Source organism: Lepisosteus oculatus, chromosome 24 (assembly GCF_040954835.1).
Source record: "Lepisosteus oculatus isolate fLepOcu1 chromosome 24, fLepOcu1.hap2, whole genome shotgun sequence".
Classification (NCBI taxonomy): domain Eukaryota; kingdom Metazoa; phylum Chordata; class Actinopteri; order Semionotiformes; family Lepisosteidae; genus Lepisosteus; species Lepisosteus oculatus.
In genome coordinates this window covers 4,427,537-4,452,703 of record NC_090719.1, presented here as the reverse complement: position 1 = coordinate 4,452,703, position 25,167 = coordinate 4,427,537, and the positions used below count along the sequence as shown (strand labels likewise).

The 25,167-nt window shown below is 39.9% G+C and overlaps 1 protein-coding gene across 1 annotated transcript; it reads left to right on the top strand.

The window, feature by feature from the left end:
- Positions 1-67: 67 nt before the first annotated feature.
- rbm18 (RNA binding motif protein 18) lies at positions 68-22,082 on the top strand. Its single transcript, XM_069183267.1, has 6 exons — positions 68-240; positions 479-597; positions 12,461-12,587; positions 14,449-14,535; positions 19,629-19,714; positions 20,930-22,082. Exons 2-6 carry the CDS (start codon positions 485-487, stop codon positions 21,087-21,089), a joined length of 573 nt encoding a protein of 190 aa, XP_069039368.1. The 5' UTR covers positions 68-240; positions 479-484; the 3' UTR covers positions 21,090-22,082.
- Positions 22,083-25,167: the final 3,085 nt, after the last annotated feature.

The window sequence follows — 25,167 nt, the reverse complement described above, 5'->3', positions numbered from 1 at the left end:
AGAGCGATGTAAAAACGTCATCGAAAGCAGGAGCGGCCCCCTAAACGAATTGCTTTCTGTGGTAAACGTCATTAAACGGCGTCTGTGTTGCTGTTTTGTAGTTTGAGACTTTATGATAATCAGATTCGGGGGAAACATACTTTGTCATAGGTTGTTTTGCTTTAAAACGCGATTCTGGTATCGAACAGCAGGATCGGTGGAGTACCGATTTGCCTTTAAAAGGTGACTTCACAGAAGCCGGTAATTATTGTTCAAGTTTTAACCTACTTTACCCATTGACAGGTGTGGCATGATATTCGTGTTTTGAATGATAGAAATTCATGTTAAGATAACTTTGAGTTCGTGGAAATTGTCAGTTGTGCATTCAGTCATGAATAAAGAACGCTAAACGGAAGTACGGTGTATATTTAGTCTGTATTCTTTTTTCAGTTACGTTTGAGTTCTCTATATTTTCCATATTTTGTATGTTCAAACGCAGGTACCTATGGCGTCTAGAGTTGAAACACTCCACTTGGAGAATGCTTCTATCCTTTCAGAAAGCACATCTCAGGAGGGACACCGTCTTTGGATTGGCAACATTGACCCGAAAATTACTGAGTAAGTTCCTAAAGACTATCATAGTAACCTCCCTTTGTTTGAAAATGTGTCAAGTAATGAAAACCGACAAACGTTCCCCAATTAACAGTTCTAGGGGGGAAATGGTCAGGTGTAATTTGTGCGAGTTATCATCTGTTTAGGATGTGTTAACCTACGTGATACTTGTGCCATTGAAAATGTCTGCGGTCTATCTGAATAATTTTGGCTGGTGTATATGTACAGCCCTGCAACTTTAAAAGCCATGAAACTGATCACAGTTCCTGATTAGTCTCAGGACCGTTAGACATGTTGAAACCTGAATCGTCCTGATGGTAAAGACTTGGACACGCAGTTGGTGTAAAACAAAACATTCAGAGACTCCTGGTTAAGATGCATTGGTTGTGTTCTCTAAAAACTTTGATCGTGAGCAGATAAGGTTGTTAATAATAAACTGCTACAGTGAGGGGGAAAATTGTGGTTTTATTGTAAAGTTTACTTTTCTCTCTGTGGAGAAAGAGAGTTATTTTGGGTATGAAGTGATCAAATGGCTTTATGTAATCGATAGCCCCTTTCACATTGACAGTCACTGTGTGGTTTATATCCTACCTAGGGTATGACCAGGTGCTTAGTGGAACATATGGTTTCATATTATAGTTGAAACAAATGGGGATAATCTGTTTCTTCAGACCTCTCAGAAATATGTGTTTTACAATTACTGACATCCTGCATTCTTTAAATGTAATACTACCTCAAACAATGACTAGATGATTCTAATGTTGGTTTTGAAATATAAAAAATATACATGGCATGCAAAAGGGTATCAAAGACTTCCCATCTAATTCATATATAATTATATATATATATTTCAACGGATGAATGCAGTTTACCATAAGCAAGTAAATGGAATTTAATCTTAAAAAATACATTTTACATAGTGTTTCTGTTAGCATGGCTTCATTCTTGATTATCAGAAATAATATAATAAGTAGAATACATTTTTCATTTTCTTTAATGAAATGTGTGATTTAAAAATAATGTAAAAGGCAGCAACCTACTTTTGTTTATTCATTCGATTGCATTTGTTTGCATTTTAGTTAACATTGACTTGAAGAAGGCATTCTAAGTAAATTAACAAGACACATTTGTGGTTTTCTGGTTGTGTATTCTGTTTTTTTTTTTAAGTTGTACATTTCCATGAAACGATCTGTATTTTTCCTTGTTAGTCTGGCAGTCACATGCTGACACGTGTCACGTAGCTGGGAATATTTGACAGGTTTTGGGTTGCCGTTGTAAAACAAATGTAAGATTGGTGCTGTGCAAATCAGAGGTTATGATCTGAAAGTGAAAATGAGTCCATTAAAATGTTAACATTAAAAGTTTATTCTTTAAGCCTAGAAGACCTAAAAAATGGTGAAATCTATGTTCAGAGGTTATATGCATATACTTAAAGAACGTAATAGATCCCTGTCACTGTTCATGTCCAATTTAAGGCAATGTTGTATCAGGCTAGGTTTTCAAAATTATTTTCCAGTTTTTGAAATTTTGTGTTCCAGTTTGCCATTAAAGACTGCTCCTAAAGCAAACAATATCGCTATTACTTACATCTGGGTTTCTTTCCAGATTCTGTGCCATTTATTTTTTTGTAACGTTCTGGAGCTGAAACTCTAATTATTTAGAAATTTCCAAATATTTGTCCGCCAAATCATTTTTCTGGGTGTTTTACAAGCAGGCTGAGTGCCCAGCCCATGTCATCAGTTCCATTAGAGCACTTTCTTTTATTAGAGCTTTACTGGGAGCGATTTCTTATGCTAAATTGACCTTTTTTGTAGAAAAAAACAATCTGTCAGTTACTTCTTTCTAGACTTTCCCAACTTAGAATTCTTAATTGTTAATCATATCACTGCAACCTTTGTCCCAGCACAGGGCAGATGATGACTTGGATAGGATGATTGTACATGACATTTTTCTGAGGACGGTTAAATATTTAAGTCATTTTCTGGGCTACCCATCTTTTTTCCCCAAATTGACATTTTGCCTAATTTTCCAGATTTGGAAAAAAGACCCAGGTGCCTTGTTTTCAGCTCGGGAAAATGCGATCAACCTAGTCATGCACTGTTGGGTCATTTGTAATATTACATCCTGTATGCTCTGCAGTATCTCACAGGGGACGTCAATTGGAGGAGGTGTTTAGCTCACATAATAATAATAATAATAATAATAATAATTGCTTACACTTATATAGCGCTTTTCTGGACACTCCTCTCAAAGCGCTTTACTTGTAATAGGGACTCTCCTCCACCACCACCAATGTGCAGCCCCACCTGGATGATGCGACGGCAGCCATAGTGCGCCAGAATGCTCACCACACATCATCTATCAGTGGGGAGGAGAGCAGAGTAATGTAGCCAATTCATAGAGGGGGATTATTAGGAGGCCATGATTGGTAAGGGCCAATGGGAAATTTGGCCAGGATGCCGGGGTTACACACCTACTCTTTTCGAGAAACGCCCTGGGATTTATAATGACCACAGAGAGTCAGGCCCTCGGTTTTACATCTCGTCCTAAGGACGGCACCTGTTTACAGTATAGTGTCCCCATCACTATACTGGGGCATTAGGACCCACATGGACCGCAGGGTGAGCACCCCCTGCTGGCCCCACTAACACCTCTTCCAGCAGCAACCTTAGTTTTTCCCAGGAGGTCTCCCATCCAGGTACTGACCAGGCTCACACCTGCTGAGCTTCAGTGGGTTGCCAGTTGTGAGTTGCAGGGTGATATGGCTGCTAATGGCAAGTAAAAGGACACTGATCTATGGGCAGAAAGCTCCCCCAACCAATGAGGTGTGGGTTCAAATCGTTTTACTGTTATATTCACTATTGTTCAACAAGTTATGGCCTGCCAATCATACCACTACAAAAAAATATCATTTTACAGTACAATGCCCATTCATTCTAATATTGCATCCTTCATGCCAAGGCATTTTTGTAAATAAAAACAAGACATGTTGAAGAAAAACCCAGATCTTATTAGATTCAGAAAGCATCATTTCAAAGATGTCAGTATTCTACTATGTATTCACTACATAGCAGTGTAAGGTCCAGATTCCAGTAGTCCACCTTCTTAAGTACCAATGCATAATCGAGTACATGCAAAGTAAGCGGTTCAAGACCTGTGAAGGACCAGTAGATTTAGCCACACCTGCCTTTTCATGATCCTTTTAACCACTTCAGGACAGTCCCCCTCAAATCTGATCATCAATCACACACAACTAAAACTGATTGAGTTGAAAAGATTATAATCATTTTGGTTGTAATTCTCAAGTCTCTCCTTGATAGCCAGGGGCGAATACCGTACAGTGTTAAGATATTTGAAACGTGTTTGCAAAAGCATTAGGACCCAAGTCTCACCCTCATAAGCCAGTTGTAGACTCCCACTCAAGGTGTCCCGGGCACAGCTGGCTAGGGACAGGGCCCAGGCTTGAAAGAGTGCTATCTGGATGTGTGCTCCAAGCAAGAGGGTTTATTAGTTGAGCCCCAAGTGATCCCTGTATACCTGCTTCATAAGCAGATGGTGAGGGTGGATAGTATTACAAATCGGTGAATCTGCTCTGAACACGTTTAATTTTTTTATTGGGGGGAAAAAAATGTGATGTTTAATGTGAAAACAGCATTGCAGAGACTTGGTAAAAAGGACACTTGTGCGGAGTGAAGGAAGGCAGTGTGTACCGTATTGAGGGCTTTTTGATTTGGAAGGCCTCAAAGGAATGCTAATCAGGTGAGAGCGGGTATATGGGTCACTAGGTTAACCCTCCAAAAATATTTTCTGCACAGGGTTAGGGACCTCTGCTCGCATGCTTTATTATGTAACCCTTGCTAATCACCTGCTTACAGCTGAACGTAATTGCAGGTAAGGTATATACATAATAAAACTTTGCATTAGGTGTTCAAGGTTTAGTGGATTCTGACATGGAAGATTTAAGTTGAGAACAGACTTGAGGTGCCCTCTTTCTTAAAGTAATGAGCTGACAGCACTGACTGTTCCAGACTGGGCCAGATCTCTGGCTCTTTTCAAGTGGCCTGATTTGTGACACATTTGAACAATGATATACACTGAGATTAATTTCCTTCTTTAACATTACATAAGTGGGAAGGAAAAGCCGGAGTGAAACAGGAAGAGGCTTTAGCATTCAATCTTGTGATGATTAATCACCTAGTGGTTGCTGTTTTCTCCTTTACCACCTAGTAAAGAGAGATCTCTTTGATGTAGGGGAAGAGTGTGAGATATTACAGACCGGGTTTCAAGACCATTGAACTATTTAGCCTTTTTTACTCTGGCTAAAATTCAAGTTGGATTGGTTAAAATTTGGAATTAAAATTCAGAATTCTACATTGCATGGAAATAAATCCACTGGGTTTAAATCAATAATCTATCACTAAATATAACATAAATTTTACAATTATGTTCCATTATGTGATTCAGAGTTTGTTATACAGGCTTATTCATACTTTAATTAAAACAAGTAGCAGAGAAAAAGAGACCTTGAGAAAATATGAGAAGTGTGTTTAGTTTATATAACGTTAAATGTAGTTTTTTTTTGTTGGATAAAAATCAGCCTGGTTGCAGTATATTGCTACCCATCATATTTTTAATAAGTGTAACATATTCATCTTCCAGTAAGTGTTTTTTCTACTAAATGGGGGCTCTTTTAGAGATTTCAAATATGTAACATCCCTTTAAATGTAATAGTAAATTATTCTATTTTCCAGTTAAAACCACTTAAAGAGCACTAAAAATGACAAAACAGTGTGGGGTTCTTTTCCCTTAATATCTTAACTGTTGATTGTTTTTTCCTTGTCAATTCCTCACAGTTAACAGTCAATTGAACCCAGAGCGTTAGAACCTAACTTGCATTTTATTTTAGTCTTGCTGTTTCCCAGTATAAGTGTTGTGTATTGTCTAGTTTTGCCCATAGTTAAATGGCAAGACAAAATACTGGTCGAAAGTGTGGAGAGTACAGTGATAAGTACAGGGTCCACAATAACCCTATAAAATAAAAATGTCCATAAGCCCAGAAAGCAATACATATTTTTTTATTATATTGAATTCTGGTGACAACTGTGCAAAGGGAGCCTTGGATTACAAATTTGAGACGGAAAACAAAAAGCCCCACTTTTTTTATTACTGCCTTGTTTTACTCAAATCGCAATACTGTTTTGGATTGTAATGCAGTCTACAAAAGCTTAATGGTTCATTATTGTCTTGTGGTTAGACCCCTCAGGAAAGATCTTTGGGAAAGCTTTTGGGAGATCAAAGTTGCCTAAAGTACGGTCATCCTAAGCCCTGTCATGGGCTCCTCATAACCTTCATTGTTGTGGTTTACAGGACTCCAGAAACGGGTGGTTATCAAGAAAGTCTGAAGCACTGAGTTGAAATGTCAGTTTGTCGATACCTTTCAAAGAGGCGGGGAGGGGTTCCATCTGAAACCACACTGGAGACTATAACAAGTTTCATAGAAACGCATGCAGGCTTTCTGAGCTTACAAAAGATACTCTATTTGTTGACCTTCTAGTTCTCTTCCTATTCTTCAAGTCCAAAACAACGATGTGGCCACATGCCTTGCGAGGTGATTACAAAGAACAAAAGTGTTCCCTTCACCCTGCGGCTTCCCTCTGCTAGTACAGTTGTATAACAACATATCTATGTGGTGATCACACAATAGAAGAGACAGCAGTAATAAGGTTGTGACACTTTGACCCTTTGACGCTCCTCGGGGTAGTATTTTCCTTGTTGATAGATTTAGCATGTGTCCAAGCCTGTTTTTTTATTGCCACGGGGCCCTGGCGGTACATTGTGTGAGAGAAGCCGCGAGTCAGGTTGTGAATAGGGCTGGGGGTGCCAGGCGGAAGGTCAGGGGAAAAGGAAGCAGGGGAGAGCTCGGACGGCCGGGGTTCGGACTCACGTTCACATCGGATGACAGGACGTGGCCTGCAGGCCCTGCCAGGCCTCCTCAGTGGCCACCTCGTTCCCCGACAGCGGTTTGTAAACACGCTGCTCGCTGCCTCCTGTGGGGTTTTGAAAACAGAACGCCGCAGCCAGCTTCTCGGCTTCCCCCGAACGCAGGTTGGATTCCAAAGTGGAACTTTTCTTGCACTTCAGGTACTGGCAAACACCTCTTCAAGTTACCGATTAAGTGCGCTAATCTTTATACCCATATGCTCCTTTCCCAAACTTGGGAAGGATCCAGTTTTATTACCCCCAAGCGAGTTCGGACTCACTCCTGGTGGGTCGCCAGGCTGGAGTTCATTCCAGTTTTGTGTAGAGTTAGGTGGGTTGAGTGTCCATGACTACCCCCAGATGGGATGCTAATGGGTCAATAATAATAATAATAATAATAATAATAATAATAATTCCTTACACTTATATAGCGCTTTTCTGGACACTCCACTCAAAGCGCTTTACAGGTAATTGGGAATCCCACTCCTACAACCAATGTGCAACCCCACCTGGATGATGCAACGGCAGCCAGAGTACCCCAGCTCTCGGTGGGGAAGATAACAAAGTGATGAAACCAGTTCAAAGATGGGGATTACTGGGAGGCCATGATTGGTAAAGGCCAATGGGAAATTTGGCCAGGGTGCCGGGGTAACACCCCTATTCTTTTTGAGAAACACCCTGGGAGTTTTAATGACCACTCGGTGTTGCGTCTCATCTGGAGGATAGCGCCCTTCTTCTTTTTTTTTTTTTACAGTATAGTGTCCCTGTCACTATACTAGGGCATTAGGACCCACACAGACTGCAGGGTGAGCGCCCCCTACTGACCCCACTAACACCACTTCCAGCAGCAACCTGTTTTTTCCCAGGTCTCCCATCGAGCTACTGACCAGGCTCACATCTGCTTAGCTTCATCTGAATGAAGGGTTGAATGGGTAGTATTGGCTTACCCCCAATGCTTGTACCTATACAACAATGCTTGTATCTTAAACCTTTGGGTGGACTGGAGAAACCAGGGTAAAGCATCTTGGCAAAAGAAGAATGGAACACTAGGGTCCAGAATGGCAACCTCGTCTCAGAACTTTCCAATCAGAACTCCAGATCATTAGCTACCTCTCTGTACCATCCATCACTTGTGTATAAAAGTTCTGAAGACCCTGTTGGTGATTATCCAAGATTAGACACTGAATGCAAGCAAAGATTCAGGTGTGTCTCACCTGAAACAACAAGCACATCAGCTTTGACTGGCTTTTTTCCATATTTTAGTACATGTCTTTTTCATTTATATATGGCCATTATTGTTATGCATGTTAGTGGTTCTGTTGGAATTCCTGAAAGACCCTATCGAGCTGTTCAAATAAGAGAAATAGAATAGTTAAAGCTTGGGAACTGCAAAATGCAAAAGCTAGCTATTTGAATGAGGCCTCAGAGATTTCTCTTGCGAATATGAAAGTTAGAGGGGGAAATTGCACCAGATTAGGCTAGCAGCATTACCAGGAAATGGTAAGGCCAGTAATTTTTGGCTTAATAACAGTTGACCCAAAACATCAAATGTTCTGAACAAGTAGAAAATTGTACAGAATAGCCAATAAATTTAAGCCATCTGTGTGGTATGTTCCAGGTTAGGTTGGATATGGCTTTTTATATCAGTACCATTAACAGAACAGGTGACCTGCTCCACAGTTTGTCCTCACCATCTACAGCTCAATACTTCCTTCACTGGAGTAATTACTGTGTTTTCACATACTGTACAGTCACAGTTGGAAACATTATGAACCTCAGCCTTAAAATGTTTGATTGTTTGTAGCCTTCATAGAATGAAAATCTCAGTCCGACTTTTCCAATTATAAACCGTTTTTAAACTGGTAGGATAAGTAATATAATAATATATTGTATATAATACACTGCTATATTATATAATGATGGTATAATTATAATATCCAATAATATAATTAATATTTTTATAATATATAAATATGCTGTAATGGCATATTAATAATATAAGTAATGTATACATAGAATGTATTCATAATCATATTTAAAAAAAATCGAATAATAAAATTGTTTAATGACAATGAAATTACAGCTCTGCTTTGCCTAATTGTATCAACAGTAGATGTAATAAAAGGGTTTTCAGCTTTGGTCTCTTGGGTTTAGACAGTTGGTTTACAGAAGCGATTTTAAGCAAATCCCTTGCAGTTGAATAGCATGGATGCTCGATGGCATGTTGATTCCGCTGATGATGTCTTTCCAGCATCACGATTTCATTTCTTTGTCCTGTTCTCGCCGCCTCCCTTCTCTGTGGGTTTGAAAGCTTGAAAACACGTACCGATGTGTTTATTCGTGTTGCACTTGCTTTTCATTCGGAAAACGGCGCAACGTCTTGTTCTAATTCATCATTTCCTCCCTGTCGAGGAGAGTTTGGTCAAGGGCTGAGTGCGAAGTTGCATTGCAAGGTTGTAGAAATTACTGCCTTTGTCAGGGTGGACTGTAGGCTGAAAAAGGCAGCATCGGCTATAAGTGAAAAGCAGTGTGGGCGGAGCGGTGGCTCTGTGGCTCAGGATCTGCGCCTGTGGCTGGGAGGTTGCCGGTTCAAATCCCGCAGCCGGCAGAGGAATCCTACTCCGTTGGGCTCCTGAGCAAAACCCTTCACCCCAACTGCTCCAGGGGTGCTGTACAATGGCCGACCCTGCGCTCTGACCCCCAGGCTCTCTCCCTATCTGTGTGTCTCATGGAGAGCAAGCTGGGGTATGCGAAAAGATCATTCCTAATGCAAGAAATTGTAAAGGGTTAATAAAGTGATGTTATATTATAAATTCGGCAATGTTGAGTTGAATGGTAAGATCTGAAGGTGCAATCAGAACAGCCTGGTCTTAAGAGGCCGCAAAAGGTGGTCACTCCCTCTGCTTCGGGGACCTAGCTCTGCCACGGGACTTGTTGTGACTTTGATTGTGACCTGGAGGTTGGTGTTTGAGCAGAATTGAAAACAAGAGAGGGGCTTTGGGAACTGAGCGATCTTGACTTTGGCAAACGTACTTCAATCCCTCTTGGCTTCAGCCGACAATGTTACAGCTCAGCTTATAGTCTTGAGGCCAGGACTTAACTCGCTGTCTCTTTTTTTCATAGTTCATCTGCGAAATTGCCCCCTTGAGCACCGCATTGTCCTCTTTCTAAAGCGCGAAGTGGTTTCTTTTTTTTCAGGCGCTATCAAGTTTGAAATCTTTTAATGGTCAAGGAAATGCTTTCAGTCCAACCTTGAGGGGTGGAGGCTGGGAAAAGTGGGAAACTCTCTTCAGTAAAAGCTCTGGGGAAACAAAAGGGAAGACATTAATATAATGTTTAGGCCCCACTTCTGCAGTAGTACACACCTCACCAGTGTTAAAAATAACCCCAGTTAAATAATCTGGACATAGTATGTCATTTGGAAAAGCGGAATACAGGTTAGTGTTCATTGACGGCTGTTTATTATTCTGAAATGTACTGCATTATTCAGCAGACTCATAATTCTTTTTTCTTGAGAGGATGCAGATTTGCAACGGTAGCTAGGTGTTTTTCCTGCCAAGAGCAGAGAAAAGACCCTTGAATCTGGCTGCCACAGAGAAGGTTCCAACCAAATATAACGGATTGCAGAATAAAAAGCAAGTTTGATCCCATTTGCTTGTGCTCATCATCTTAAGACGCCGCAGAACAGGAGGTGGAAATGACTACCGGCAGTTCGAAGCGGTATTGCAGATCCTGAAAAAGCCTGCTGGAGTTCTGTTCAGAAACACTAAGCTAAGTTGTTGGTACTGCATGTTAGTTTAGAATGTCCTGAGGCTCTGCACTGGGGTAGCTGATTTCAGGCTTCAGCTTGTGTCATCTGAGGTGATGTCTTGGTTTTAAGATTACGCCTAAAACTATGTTTTGAGAAGCAGAGTGCATCCCACAAATGAAGGGCAAAAAAATGTTTCTACATGTCAGTTTATTTTCTGAGCCACGTCCATGAAAGAGCAAAGTCTGCTGTTTCGTGAGACAGTGGAATGGCAGTCACAGCTGATTACTTTTAATCTAACGTATCTGCAAAACGGCATCATAAGGCTGAATTCAGATAAGAAGGAATAATAATTTAGGAATTGGGGCTGAAGGGTCCTCATTTTACTTATTTTCAAATTTTGTGTTTTGTGCTTGCAAATAGGCATTATTATATACAGTTTTGTGGGTTTTTTTTTACAGGTTTCAAATGTATATATTATGGTATGACTTAAAAATAGCCCCTGAAAAGCAAGACCTATAAATAGAGATGATTTATCTAAAATAGGATCTGTGCATAGAATTGTATAACCCCAGCCCATTGTAAGGACATTAAGTAATACCTCAAGCACAATGGTATTTCCAAAGCAATCTTTTGGAAAGCAACATGTGCATTCTTTCTTAAACAGTTCCTTTTTAACAGAAAAAAATAACGACTGTAAATGGTACTGGCTAAACAGACGTATTCGAATCTTTCTGGGAGTATCCTGTTTCATTGCTTGTGTTTTCAATGTCAAGTGTTCCCTTGTTTGTATACATGGAGATATTCCTCGAACATATTAAATTAAAAGATGACATTTTCTTTTTTAAGATTGAATTTGCATGTAGCTGGACAGTCAGCAATTTCGATGGTTCTCCAGATCATTATGGTCAATCAGTTGTAAATGAACACCTGTGTATTTGGGAAGTATAGGAATACAAATAAAATGAGATTCCTGCATAGTTCCAAAGCCTTAATATAGATGAGCTTCGTTTTCCAAAGGGGAAAACCCTGGCTGATAATGGCCTGAGTTGAGTTTTGTCCAAGCTTATTTTAACTCATAATAATAATAATAATAATAATAATAATAATAATAATTGCTTACACTTATATAGCGCTTTTCTGGACACTCCACTCAAAGTGCTTTACAGGTAATGGGGATCCCCTCCACCACCACCAATGTGCAGCCCCACATGGATGATGCGACGGCAGCCATAGTGCGCCAGAACGCTCACCACACACCAGCTCTTAGTGGGGAGGAGAGCAGAGTAATGAAGCCAATTCATAGATAGGGATTATCAGTAGGCCATGATTGGTAAGGGCTAATGGGAAATTTGGCCAGGACACCGGGGTACACCCCTACTCTTTTCGAGAAACACCCTGGGATTGTTAATGACCACACTGGGGCATTAGGACCCACATGAGCCGCAGGGTGAGCGCCCCCTGCTGGCCCCACTAACACCTCTTCCAGCAGCAACCTTAGTTTTTCCCAATGCCCCAGTATAGTGACAGGGACACTATACTGTAAACAGGCGCCGTCCTTCGGATGAGATGTAAAACCGAGGTCCTGACTCTCTGTGGTCATTAAAAATCCCAGGGCATTTCCCGAAAAGAATAGGGGTGTAACCCCAGTGTCCTGGCCAAATTTCCCATTGGCCCTTACTAATCATGGCCTCCTCATAATCCCCATCTATGAATTGACTTCATTACTCTGCTCTCCTCCCCACTGAGACCTGGTGTGTGGTGAGCGTTCTGGCGCACTCTGGCTGCTGTCGCATCATCCAGGTGGGGGCTGCACATTGGTGGTGGTAGTGGGATTCCACATTACCTGTAAAGCGCTTTGAGTGGAGTGTCCAGAAAAGGGCTTTATAAGTGTAAGCAATTATTATTAATTATTAAATCATCAGGTGATAAATACGTAGCTGCGGCACCTGCGGTAACCCTAAGTAGGAAGATTTTTAACAGTGGTGTGAAATTGTTCTATTACTTAAAGGTTTGGGGAATAGGTGGGAGAACTCCTCGAATGTGGTTGAAGAAGCGTGAAAGAAAGGACATTCGTCAAGCTCTAACTATGAAGCAAAACCAACCGGGTTTTAACGAGCCCAACCTTTTTCTCTTTCCCAGGTACCACCTTGTGAAACTGCTGGAGAAGTTTGGTAAAGTGAAGCAGTTTGACTTTCTGTTCCATAAATCTGGACCACTGGAGGGGCAGCCCAGGGGCTACTGCTTTGTGAATTTCGAGACAAAAGAGGTGAGTGTCTTCTAGTTCTATAGCACTGAGCAACCCCAGGAGAGCATGAAAATATTTTTTCAATATTTTCCAGCTATGCTGGTGGTAATTCTTTTTGTCTTTGCAAGAGCTGTAGGAATCAGTGGAAAATGTGTTGTTTTTTTTTCAATTGTGGTATTGTCAGTTCTTTTTATACCCGCCCATTCTGGAATCCCCAGCTGTATCTGCTTGGGAGGGAGACATACAGAATGTTCCTCTGCCATCCCGCCTGCAGAGCTATTTGTAATTTGCCACCTTATGAGCTCCGTTGCAAAGCACGACTTGAGGAGCTGCCTGCCCCTCGCTGTCCTCACTGAAAGCCTAGGGAGACCTGCTTGATCACAGTTGAACAAATTGGAGCCACGTTTTCAGAATAACTGGGAGGTAGTTGTTTTAAAATGTATTCACATTAGCAATACATTTCTCTACAACCCTCATCACCTTCCCTAATGGTAAGAAATAGTAAAATATTCCTTACCACTAATGAAGGCTTCATGCTGTTGTTAAGGAGAATGTGTCTCCTCTTGTTGCACTCCGGCTAATGAAATTATTTACAGCGTCCTCAAGGTCCAGTAAAACAGAATCTCCTTGAATATGGAGCACCAAAATGCATTCCGTTTTGTTCTTGAAGTTTTGCAAGAGCTTCATGCTCCCATAAAAATCAGGGAATACGAACTTGGTGCACATCGCAAAACAACTAGTGCTGTCACGTCTTGGAATATCTAAGGTAAGGAGCGTAGAGTCAGGTACGTCAGCTTCAGCCATGTTCTGTCAAAATCAGTAGTGATTTTAACTTGACAAGGTAGGTGTGGAGAGGCTCCACCAATCAAAGCCAGCTGTTCAGAGTACAGGCTGAGGTCTATGATCTAGATGTTGTGAGCTGGCACAAGCTGGCCACCGCGTAGATTCCAGTGAATTAGCAATGCCTGCAGCTTCCTGCATGACCTCCCTCACGTCTCCGTAGAGCTTGTAACGTGTCCAAAGATGAATAGCTCCATGAGCCGGCAGCTCAGAGAAGCCTGTCTGTTCTTCCTCATTCTCCCTGTCTGGCTATAACAACAGGGCTTGTTGCCTTGAGCTGTAAATAGGCAATTCCCAGTTGGGTGGGTGTTGACCGAAAAGAAAATCTGTAAATGCTAAGTTTAAAAATAAGAAGGCAAACCTATTGCCTTTTTTTTTTTAATTCTTTGCCACAATTCAAAAGCAACGCATAAAGTGTAAGAGAAAAGGCAGCTGTTGGATGAATTCACCTACAAATATTTTGTGCTTATTTGTACGGCCCTTGTTAATTCCAAATATCATGGAAATCCAGAGTCCTCCAATATTAGACTTCTAATATTTTTATTAATGAGATAAATAGATTAGATTTCTAAATGTGTAGTGGGACTGCATTGCAGAACATGCAACCTTTAAGGTGGTAAGTCTGCATGTTACAAAATTTCAGGGATGTACTGAAACTCCCAAACAATGGTACAGTAAACTCTATTCAGGTTTTTGAGCTGGGTAGTTCTAAAATCTCATTTCCTGTACCTTCTCGCATTATAGTTGGTACTATACATTATATCAGTTATGAGAGAGAATTATTTTCTGTGATTTGCTTAGTTTGCCACTGAGCTGTAATATTTGTCTTCTTTATACCCCGATTTGCGTTTACGGCTCCAGTTATCATGCTTCAGAACAGTGTGATTGTGCTCTGTGAATGATATGGTTTCGTTCTGCGATCTTGCTCATCCTCATACCATCTTGAGCCCTTGCGTGAATTGACAGACTCTCAGCTTCGGTGAAAGAAGTGTAACGTGCAGCAACTGATGTTTTTGCGTTTATGCTTTATTTTCCTTTCCAGGAAGCAGAACGAGCCATTCAGCGTTTAAACGGCAAGCTGGCCCTGTCGAAGAAGCTGGTGGTTCGTTGGGCACACGCGCAAGTCAAAGTAAATATTTCTCAAGGAGCTTTACAAAAACAAACTCCTTTCGCATTTCAATACGTGGGGTTTATAAAGGTCGGGGGAGAACGTAGAAATGTTTGGGAAAAGGCACCATTCTTTCTTTTTTTTTTACAAACTCAGGCCTGCCAGGAATGGCATTTTTTCTCTTCTTCTTTTCAGAAAAGTCAGTAAAGGCAACCTGGAGGGTCTTGTTTATTTCGCAAACAGCAGGTGCAGTTTCTCAGCACACTGCTGCCCCTTCACACAGTCTGCAGGTCTGGAGCAGCCTGGCTCTCCAAATGATAGAAAATTGGATTTTTTTACAATTATTTTTTTTCAGATGCTCAATCTACTATGCATAAGCTCTAGGAAGAGCTGAGTATGCAGACAACGCAGATCCTCAGTTACATGACGCACAAGTGTTGGCAGATCTTTTTTTAATGTAAAATGTATCTCAAAACAAGGGACAGAACGTTTTGGCTCACCTTCCCTTTAAAACAATTTTTTGGACCGGGGGAAAAACTGTCGAAATCCTTCTTCTTTACTGAAAGTAAAAAAAAAAACAGCAATGTCCACTGTGAATGGCATTTTACCAGTACAATGTGAATGTCCTTCAAAAGCACTCCTCAGAATTAAACAAGATAATTAAGTTGAACAAATTGAACAATGGGTCACAAACAGATGACAGGCATTAATCTTTGTTTTTAGCTTTGTACTCTTGTCACACTGAGCTTATATTCCATCAAACGTCGAACTGCATGTGTAGCCTTTAATTCTCCTTTCATAGTGATTAAGGGTTTAATGTCCGGGAGTGTGAGTTGGGTCACTTAACTCAAATTATGTATGAAATCAATTATGTGTAAGTTCAGATATGATTGCAATGGAGTTACTGGCTGTATTTTTCTTTTCCCTTTTTTTTTTTTACAAGCCTAATGTTACGACAGGGAGTGAAATCAAAATATTCTGCTGTAGTAGCCAACAGGTTTTGCCAGGGCTGGCTGGGTGATAGTGTCATTTAAAATGAAGCCAGTAGCTTTTATGTTTTAGCAGTCCATCTTACTCTGTCAAAGATTATTCTGCTGTAAAGCTATATAAAAATAAAATAGTCAGGATAGTTTTACACATTAAGCAGCATTAAATACTATATAATGTGGTATTAAGATGTGAAGGTATAGTATGCCTTATTAGATCTAATATGGGCTAGGAGAAAGCAAGATCTCTCCGTGTTTGGATCCTTGTTTTGGGAACAGAAGGAAAGCCATTGACCAAAGTGTACAGTAGGTTTATATTATAGGGAGTTACCAGTTCACTAATGTAGTGAGGAGCCAAACCATTCAAGCCCTTAAACGTGAACAGCAGTCATTTCAGTTTTACTCTGAAATCCTCAGCCAGCTAGTGCAACGAACCTAAAATAAATGATATATACTGATACACAGTTTAGTGTAAGTCAAGATCTAAGGATGTCTGAACGAGCTGCATCTAGTTTAGAATAGTTGGTTGCCCTCACAAGTCTGGGGGAAAAAAACAGTAAGATTTGTCTCGTGAATAAAGATGCCTCTCTATAAACCTTTTGAAGTCTACCCAAGCAAATGATTGCTGACTTTAGTGTGAGTTAGGAAGACAAGAAAATTGCCCTGTGAAAAATAGTCAAACTTTGGGGAACCCATTTGAATTATTTATTCTAGTATTGAGGTGGGCAGCGAATACTGAGATCTGTCATTCCAGTAACAACCCCAGCCTCTAAGAATAGGCGGTCTCGGTGCAAAGTGAGGATATCCTGGATGGGATGTAATAATCCATCTCCTGTGGTTGTTCCCAAAGGGAGCACGCTGCAAAGAGGAGTTCAAGGTTAATGCATGAGACTTGGTGACAACAACAAACCAGCATTAGCTTTCATTCATGGCCGTCTCCTTTCGAAACCCCGTGCATTGAGAGAGTGAGCTGCTAACGAGGGCTAAAAATAACAGTGTTGTAACAGGAAAGTTTATCAGCTTATTGTTGTTGTTTTTTTTTCGTAATTGTATGGGCAGAAAAATGTGTAAGTACAGCGATTTGAAAAACAACAACCCCAAACTGCAAAGGTTTAGGATTTACTCCCGTAGACGGCTATTGAGTCTGGAAAGGAAGTGCCTCACAAGAGCTCTTGAATGCATCATCCAAGATCAAGCTGAATCCTCAAAGGTGACGCAGCCGTCTGCAGGACCCTTCGCATGCTTTTGAAGTGACTCAGTGACTAGTGCAGCCCTTCTTTTCTGTTTTTCATTGATGAAATCTTTTGGAAAATGCTTGAGTGGACATGGTGGTGAAATATTTCTCAGTACAGTTTCACCGAGGCTGTGTGCAACTAAGGCTGTAGCTCTGAACCCCGTATTAGAGTCCAATTTGTTCCAGTCTCCAGTGTGGAAACTGCTGTACATGTGAGCAAGCAGGATTATCGCCTTCAACCTTGCTATATTACTGTGTACCTATCTTGCTGGTGAGCTATCCTACAGCAGACTAGCATCCTAAGCGAGAGGAAATTTCTACTCTCCGTTCACATAATGTAAAAGAAACCTGGATAATCCCCAGAACTGTGTGCCTCCAACACATTTTAGCTACACATATTTTCTTGAATTTGATCTCTCAAGTCGCACTCTGTGGGGACACTAAGACCGTAGATGTACTGTACGTTGCAGAGCAGAGACAGCTGTGAGAGACAGCCTTGTTTCTTGGACACATTACTTGAACGACTATTTTAGTTCCATTGACAGTACACCCATTCCTCAAAGGGGATTCTTCACCAGTCTTGCCTCTGTGGTTCCTAGTTCTAGCAGGTCATTTGTCATTTGAAATGATTATATAGCTGGACCCATGTTTTAGGTTTTAGGTTTTATGTTTCTTCGTTCAATCAGTAACGTTACAAAATCAGTCAGATATTATAAAAAATAAAATCACTTTACTTTTAGTGACTGGAATATACATGTATGTTGCTGAAGAATTTTCAAGGTCTTGATATTTTATCATGGGATCAAGAGCTCAAATCAGTAAACTATTTCATCAGGACTCTTTAGAGTAGAGCTTTTAAATTAATTGAATAATGGTCCTGATACTGTGTTTTTGACGTCGGCATTTTCCTTTGACGAAATGCAGGACGAATTGCTAAGACTTGTACTTTCAGCCTCTTGGTCTAAAACTTGTTCGGCATTCATTTGTTACACTAATAACCATGAAACGACTCTTACCGTTGACTGCAGATTTTCCAGTTTTCCTGTAGCCCACGGACCTTATATTGTCACAGAACCTTTTGTAGATGACTGTTCAGGTGACTTTGTTTTTTAAATTGTAAAACCTTGCCTTATCACGTCCTCAGTCAAGATTTCCCACAAATAGGCTTTTTAAATATCAAAAGCTTTCCATTGTTTATACATATTTAGTGAAGAATGTTTATACTTGCTTCGATTTCACTTTTCTTATGATTTTGTGTTTATTAAATGGCATATGTCACTAGCATGACATTAATGCACACTGCTGTAGAAATTGCATATGCAGTCTCCTGTTAGAGAGCAGAATGTACTGTCTTTTGCAAAAAGCGATACCTTCACCTTTAACTGCACTAAATTATGGCTTTCTTTTTGCTGTGTGTTTACTTAAGAAAAGACTGGCAATATTTGACTGGTATTTGCAAGCGATGTAAATGTACAGTATCCTCATTTGTCCAACATCTCATAAGCTACCCTTTCAATGGGTGATGACAACTTATAAACTTTAATCCTGACAAATAAATGTTGGGCAGGGGAGAGAGAGTGGTGGCAGGGGAGAAAAAAAAGAAGTATTATACAAATTTAAATGTTTCAATAGTTCAGCTTATTTAACTCAGAAAACATGCTTTTCCAATTAATTTCTCCACCGGCAGAAGGAAGGATTTGGTATGTTTAAGAGGGTCATTGTTTGGAGTGTATTTATAATTTTGACACAAAGCCTTTGTAGTCTGACCACAAACTTCACCGTGTCTAAACCAGGACCTGCGAGATACGGCGCAGGATTGGAAAAGTTAACAGCCGAGAGCTATTTCCATAGCGCTGCTGAAAAACAAGTTTGAACGCCTGCCAGAAAAAACATCTCAGAGGAAGCAGAACACAGGGATGGTATTTTGGGAGGCCCACAGAGTTAGAAAAGGACTGCCCCCTTTTTTTTTTCCAAGAGATCTAGTAATGGGATTTAATAAAACATTGTATGGTAAACCCAGTGATGCAACCGCATGGCATTTGTAATGAAATGTGTTTTGAAAACGGGCATCATTAGCACTGATTAATGAAGTTTTAGCAACTGGCAGGCGTGGACAAGAGTTTTGAGGATGACAAGCAATTACTCAGTTACTAATGGTCGCGGTTTCACTGTTTGGATTATTTGGCATGAGCATATGGTGTCTCGTATACCTTGTATCATTGCATAGATTGTCAATTCCATTTGAGTTAACTTGAATTACATTAACAATTACACCCTGCTCTTTTCAGACTATCGATGCTGCAGATCTGGGATGCTTTGTTCATCTTGCTAATTATTCCATTAAAAATTCTAAGGACAAAAACTACTTAGAATTTCTATATGTTTTTACTGAGAGGCATTCAAATTAATTTGCTGTGATTTTAAAGACTTCACATTATGGTGCAATAACAACAGGGTGGAATCAAACCAATAACATGGATACCGTTTTAAACCCAGCAAATAACATCATTTATCATCATTCTCATCAGAGGAAAAAATTGCCAAAGGTTTTTTTTAAAGTATTGAAAGATATAAGATCCCAGCAGAAATGTTTTCAAGTGGGGAAGAAAACAAATAAAACCAAACTACGCAGTTAAAATTGTGGCCTCTTCCATATGTCTTCGACATAATGACTTTTTGGCCAAACATAGTGCAAACAACTACATTCCAAAGTTTTTTTTTTTTTAAATAAGATTAATTGCCAGCTAGGACTATATGCACTGCTCATTAGCAATATGTTTTTAATTTCAGAGTGAAAGGTTTTATACTATTTATAGCTACATCCAGAAAATCTCCAGTTTGTATTTGCTAGTCTTTGATAATACTCCTTTTTCTCTTTGATTGTTTTGTGACAGAGGTTTGATCCATACAGAAATGAAAAAGCTCTTCCAATCAGCCTAGAGCCATCATCAAGCACTGAAGAGAGCCCAACTACCTTGAGGTAGGGATGCATCTTGTATCAAGAAAATATCTATAACAGCAATCGAACACAGTGAATGTACCTTTCATTAAGTGATTTGCTGAAGAAATAATTTGAATAAGAAGATGGTCATTCAATTAACAAAGGTGACTTTTTTCAACATAGTTCCCATTGAATATATATACAGTACGTCAGTCCAGTGAAAGACACCCTTGTAATAAAGTAATAACAGATTGGTTGCTTCCTGAGGGGTGGTATAGTGGTTTGGTAGTTAGCACTGCTGCCTTGCACTGGGGTCAGTTCCAAACCTGTGGTGCTGTCCGTGTGGAGTTTGCATGTTCCCACCATATTCACATGGGCTTCCTCTGGGTGCTCCAGAAAAATGCTGGTAGATTAATTGGGTTCTTGGAAATTGGCCCTAGATGTCAGCTGTGATGGACTGGCGTCCCATCCAGGGTGTACCCTCCCCTGCACCTATTGCCTGCCCAGGAGAGGCCCGTGGCTCTCTACCAAACCTGAACTGGAAGAAGTGGCTGTTCCTTGAGTTGCTCCTGCACTGCCACTTGGATCTCTTGGGGGGTGAAGGACATCAGCCGGCAACGTGTAGCTGTGCCCACAACCGGTGTGGACTGCTGTGTCGTGCTTTGAGTAGCTGTTCAACTCAAGCCCTTCGTAGTGCCGATCATTCACCGTCGGACTTTCACCTGCTTGACCTGAGTAACCAAGCTCCTCCAAGATCAGAACTTCGGTGATATCTGCAGTGTCCAAGTGGCGGTGCAGAAGTGGCTCAACATTGCTTGATTACCAAGGCGTCTTTAACACCGTGGAGCAGTGGCAGAAGCTTCCAGCTGGGCAAAACAGCAATGGAGCGTGGCTGGTGGATAATTAACAGATCGCCTGTTGGCTTAACCTCATAGGATACGGCATTGATTTGCACATGCTGTTTGCCAGCAACCAATTTAAGGGCGGTGTGGAAGGCACATTCTTCTGTATTGCCCCTCTCTTTAGCCCGATGGACGTGTGCAATATTTCAAAAGGGAGAAGTCATTCTTAGTTCAAATCTTTGAGTTATTGAGTTATAGTAAAAATGCCAATCTTTTTAGCCCTAATGTATGTGAAATGTACATGTTGGGCGTCAGTAGTTACCTAAAAAGTGAGGTGCACTGAGATTAAAGATCTTCTCTCTAATGGATTTTTTTTTTTACTTGCCTTTTATTTTTTCCCCCTCCTCTGCAGCGTTAATGCAAAAATAAAAGCTATTGAGGCCAAGCTGCAAATGATGGAAAACAACCCGGATGACAACTACACAGGACCCTCACCATATCTGTACAATAAACCCACAGATAAAAAACGGACTGCTCCTTACCACAAGCAGACTCGGAGATACAAACGATGACGGTTTCAAGGGGGAAATTTACATCAAGGAACTGGTGTTTCTGCAGCCCTTTTAGAACCCTTTGATCTTTTGTACTGTGTGCATTTGGAAACAGAAGGACCGCAAGAAGTGCTACTATGAAAACCATTTTTATTTTTATTTTTATTGTGAAATGTAAGATCTTTTTAAGGCAGAATTGGTTATACAATCCTACTCTCTTCAGCAGTCACCAATCTGTACGGCATATAGGCTTCATTTCTCAATGTGGCTGCTGGCACTGACAAAGCACAGTTAATTATAATTTTAGCAATCCAATCTTTTGTTTTGTAGAAAGATTGATATTTAGGATGGATTTTTTTGTATTCCAGTATTTTTTACTACTGTCTGAGAGTTTTTATTAGATATATTTTGTGGAACCCTTGCTTTGTCAGTTATGTCATCACACTTTGTAAAATATCATTAGGCTATTCTTTGTCCTACTTGTGAGATAACTACTACGAGGATGACCTGCTGTTTTTTTCATGGTTATTTATGCCAGATTTCTGGTTTAATACTCACATCTTTATGTAAATGTTGTGGTTGTACAGGTTCATTTTGTATTTTACATTTCTGTGTCTGCCAGTGGCCATGCTGTGATTGTCAAAATGGCACTGATGTCAGTCTTTGTGAGAAGCAGATCTGCCTTTTGTAAAACAAAGGTTTCTGGGTTGAAATCAGAAGAAAGAACTGAGAACCTGCCAAGCCGGAGTAGGAGTCCAAATATTGCAGATGGAGAAAGACATTGTTTTTGAACTCGTGGTAATTACGTTACCTCACCATAGGTGGAATTCAGAGTCTTCAACTTGTAGTTTTTTATCAGGACTGCTTTTTTTCTAAACACAAAAGACAACTTTAAGGTCCTAATCACTGAAATAAGGTGACCTGTTTATGAAACAGTATCTGTGTTGTGTGTTTTAACATGATAAAAATGAGGCGTAACTGAAGTGCAAATTAAATTAGACTGTTGTGAATTTTCATGTTGTTTCACTGAAGTTCAATTATTATCATAACATCTGGAGCAAAAAAAAAAAGGAGTGATTTAGTCCCTGTGTTTGAAAAATATAGTTCCCAAAACTCACTTTTTTCCTGAAGTATAAAACAGTATTTTAATTTTGGGGAGTTTCAGTATAGCTGATGAAAGAACCTTTTCATGATCATATCTCAGTGAAGCAGCAAATCTCTGTCTGCTTGAGTTCCCTACGTTTGTAAAGCAGAAATCTTCAACTCTGTGTTAGGATGGTATGAAAGCTTCAAATGTCAATGAACCCAAAGCATTGTCTTGAAGGATTTTCATCTAATACTGACCCATGAACTTGTCAGGATTAATACAATTGAGCGCACAAGGTTGTATTCTTGGGAATAGCATTTTAGTGAAATTGTGATGTGTTGGGGAGAACGTGGGGAGTCTTGTATAGTTTTTGCTATTTTACAAAGCTGTTTTTTGGATTTTAAAACACAAATCTTTGCAGTCAGAAAAGCATTTTTGCTTTCTACTCTTACCTACCACGTTTTTTTTGTAGAGTGTCTAAGAAATACAGATCAGTGTATTTGAAAATGAAGTAAAACACTTTCAAATGATTATTTCCATAAAGCACAGTAGTGCAAAGGAAATATCTCTAATCCAACTGAGATGCCCTAAAGGGAAGAAGTGTTGGATGTATAGTTAATAAATACCTTTATTACCCACTCAACTTTTAAAGCAAACAGTGTAAGGCAACAGTAGTTAAACCATAGCAACAGTTTTGTACAGGTGTAACTTTTTGATGTAGATTTAGATTATGAACACTTTATGTATTTCATTTGTATAGGCTTCATCAGTTCAATTAAAGCTCAGTACATTATAATGCTGATGTGGAAGTGAGTGGTTTTAGTTATTTAATGTATTCCAGTGTTAGTGGAATACATTACCCTCAGCTGCAAAAGAAATCTACCTTCATGTGTTGGGATCATCAGTTTTAGTTATGACGTGGCAGTGAACTTAAAAGAGAAATGAGAATCAGGAAGACTTAAAAATGTAATTGAAACGTCTTGCAAAAAATCCACAAAGCAAACATTGACTTAGAAATTGATCGATCTGGGCGACGTGCTGGAAAACGTTCCTTGCGTAGTGAATGTTTAAACATTTCAGGATGGGCATAATTTAGTTCTTACTAATGGGTATAAGTTTCACTGCCTTCGGAGTTCCATGTCTCAATATGAATTCTCCCCTACCTGCTATAGGACTGATCAGTAGTGGGTCCTGTCTCCCCCAGCTAGACGGGTGCCTGCCTTAATTACATCACAAGCATCTGATTGATAGCCAATGTGTCAATCAAGGCTGAAGTTCCTGAAGGAAAGCTAAATTGATTCCACTATTCCCATGGGCTGGAACAGGAAAATTAGGTTAGGATGAACAGCCACAGTCAGTGCACGTTAAGCCAGTTAGAAACCCAGTTGAGCCCTATACCCACTTGCCTACAATACCTCCTTGGCCTAAAACATTGGTAAGACTACTTCATACATGGCAGAGTGAAGGTGGGGTAGTTACAAGGACCGTGTTCAAATAAGTCCTACTGTCCTAAGAAGAAAATTAGAAAACCCATTATATTATTTACTACGTACTGTGTATGATCTGGAGGTTGCTGAGGGATTCATTTCGTTAAATGTTTTCTAATCTTTCAATTTGCACCAGCAGGATTTGAGTCCTGCGTTTCACTTACAGTATATTTTGTTTTCAGGGAGAGTCTATCGTTTTGTTTTGTTTTTAATGCAAGCTCACGTATAGTTTCTACGGAAGATATACCTTCTTGAACTGTCTCGCCTACTTTTTTTTTTTGCTTTTTCTTCTCAGTTTCATCAAAGAGGGTAAAATGTGTCGTTGTGTAGGATCATGACTGATAACGCATCAGCATGAAAAGTAAAAAATTGAATTTGTTGCATACACGGTTGTTGTTCGACAAAATAAGTTGGTTGAATGTGCTCTCAAGTCGTTATTTCGGATCTGTAAAGGATCTTTTTGGTACAGATACTTTTAATTCCACGCTTGTTTTGCTGGCACGAAAAGTTTTATTCCAAACGTAGGAGCAGACATTATTCTGGATGAGAAAGGTATTTTCCTTGCGTCTTAAAGTTGTAGCGGCAGTGAGAAAATCGATTTTTATATTGTATATCGAACTACAAATGTTAACAACCACTCGTACCTTGAACCCCATTTCCTATTTTTCTTTTTCCTCTAAAATAGGGCGCTCTTGTTATGCTGAAGCAATTTTTATTAATACCTGATCTATTAACATCTGGAAAATGTGCATTAAGCATAATCATATAAACGAGATTACGGTTCTTATCAACGTGTGTGTTAAGAGGACTTAATCAGAGTGCCCTAAAATATGTATTAAAAAAGAATTATTCATATACCTTTAGAGAATTCATCTTTTTTAAGTTTCATACAAGCACCACGAAGCATCGCTATTCGCTCGCAGAGCTATAAGGTACTGACGAGTTTACGAAGGAAATTCCATGTAAAAAAATCATTGAGTGTTTGACACAACATATTAAACGCACAGTACGCTCTGCGACCACCTTTGGTTGTTCCAGGTCTTGAGAGTTGTGATATTTTGAGACGTGTTTTCAAAACCTGCGGGAGTTTTCCTTAAGGATGTGTTACAATTTCTGGTCTGTCATCTCCTGTGCTCGGGTACTCCTTTCAAGAAGACGAACATACCGGCCTTTTCAAAATAACGTTTATTTGAAAAAGCCGATTACATTTGTAATAATAACAACAATAATAATAATACTATTCCTAACAATTCTGTTTCTCAAGGCACTTATCAATCGTCATTATTCAAGCCAGGTAGGCTATGTTGTAGACGGGCAGAAATACCGCAGCATCCGAAAACACTAACTACAGAAGAAGTTTGCATTTCTTTTGATCATGTCCATTACGGCTTTAAATACTAAGGCCCCTAATTCAAATACATCTGCGTCTAAGAACAGTGTTTAATCTCTCGATACCCGCCTATATTTTGATCGTTGTTTCTCGAAAAGATCATGTACTACGCATTTTTTAGGCGGGGAAGTATTT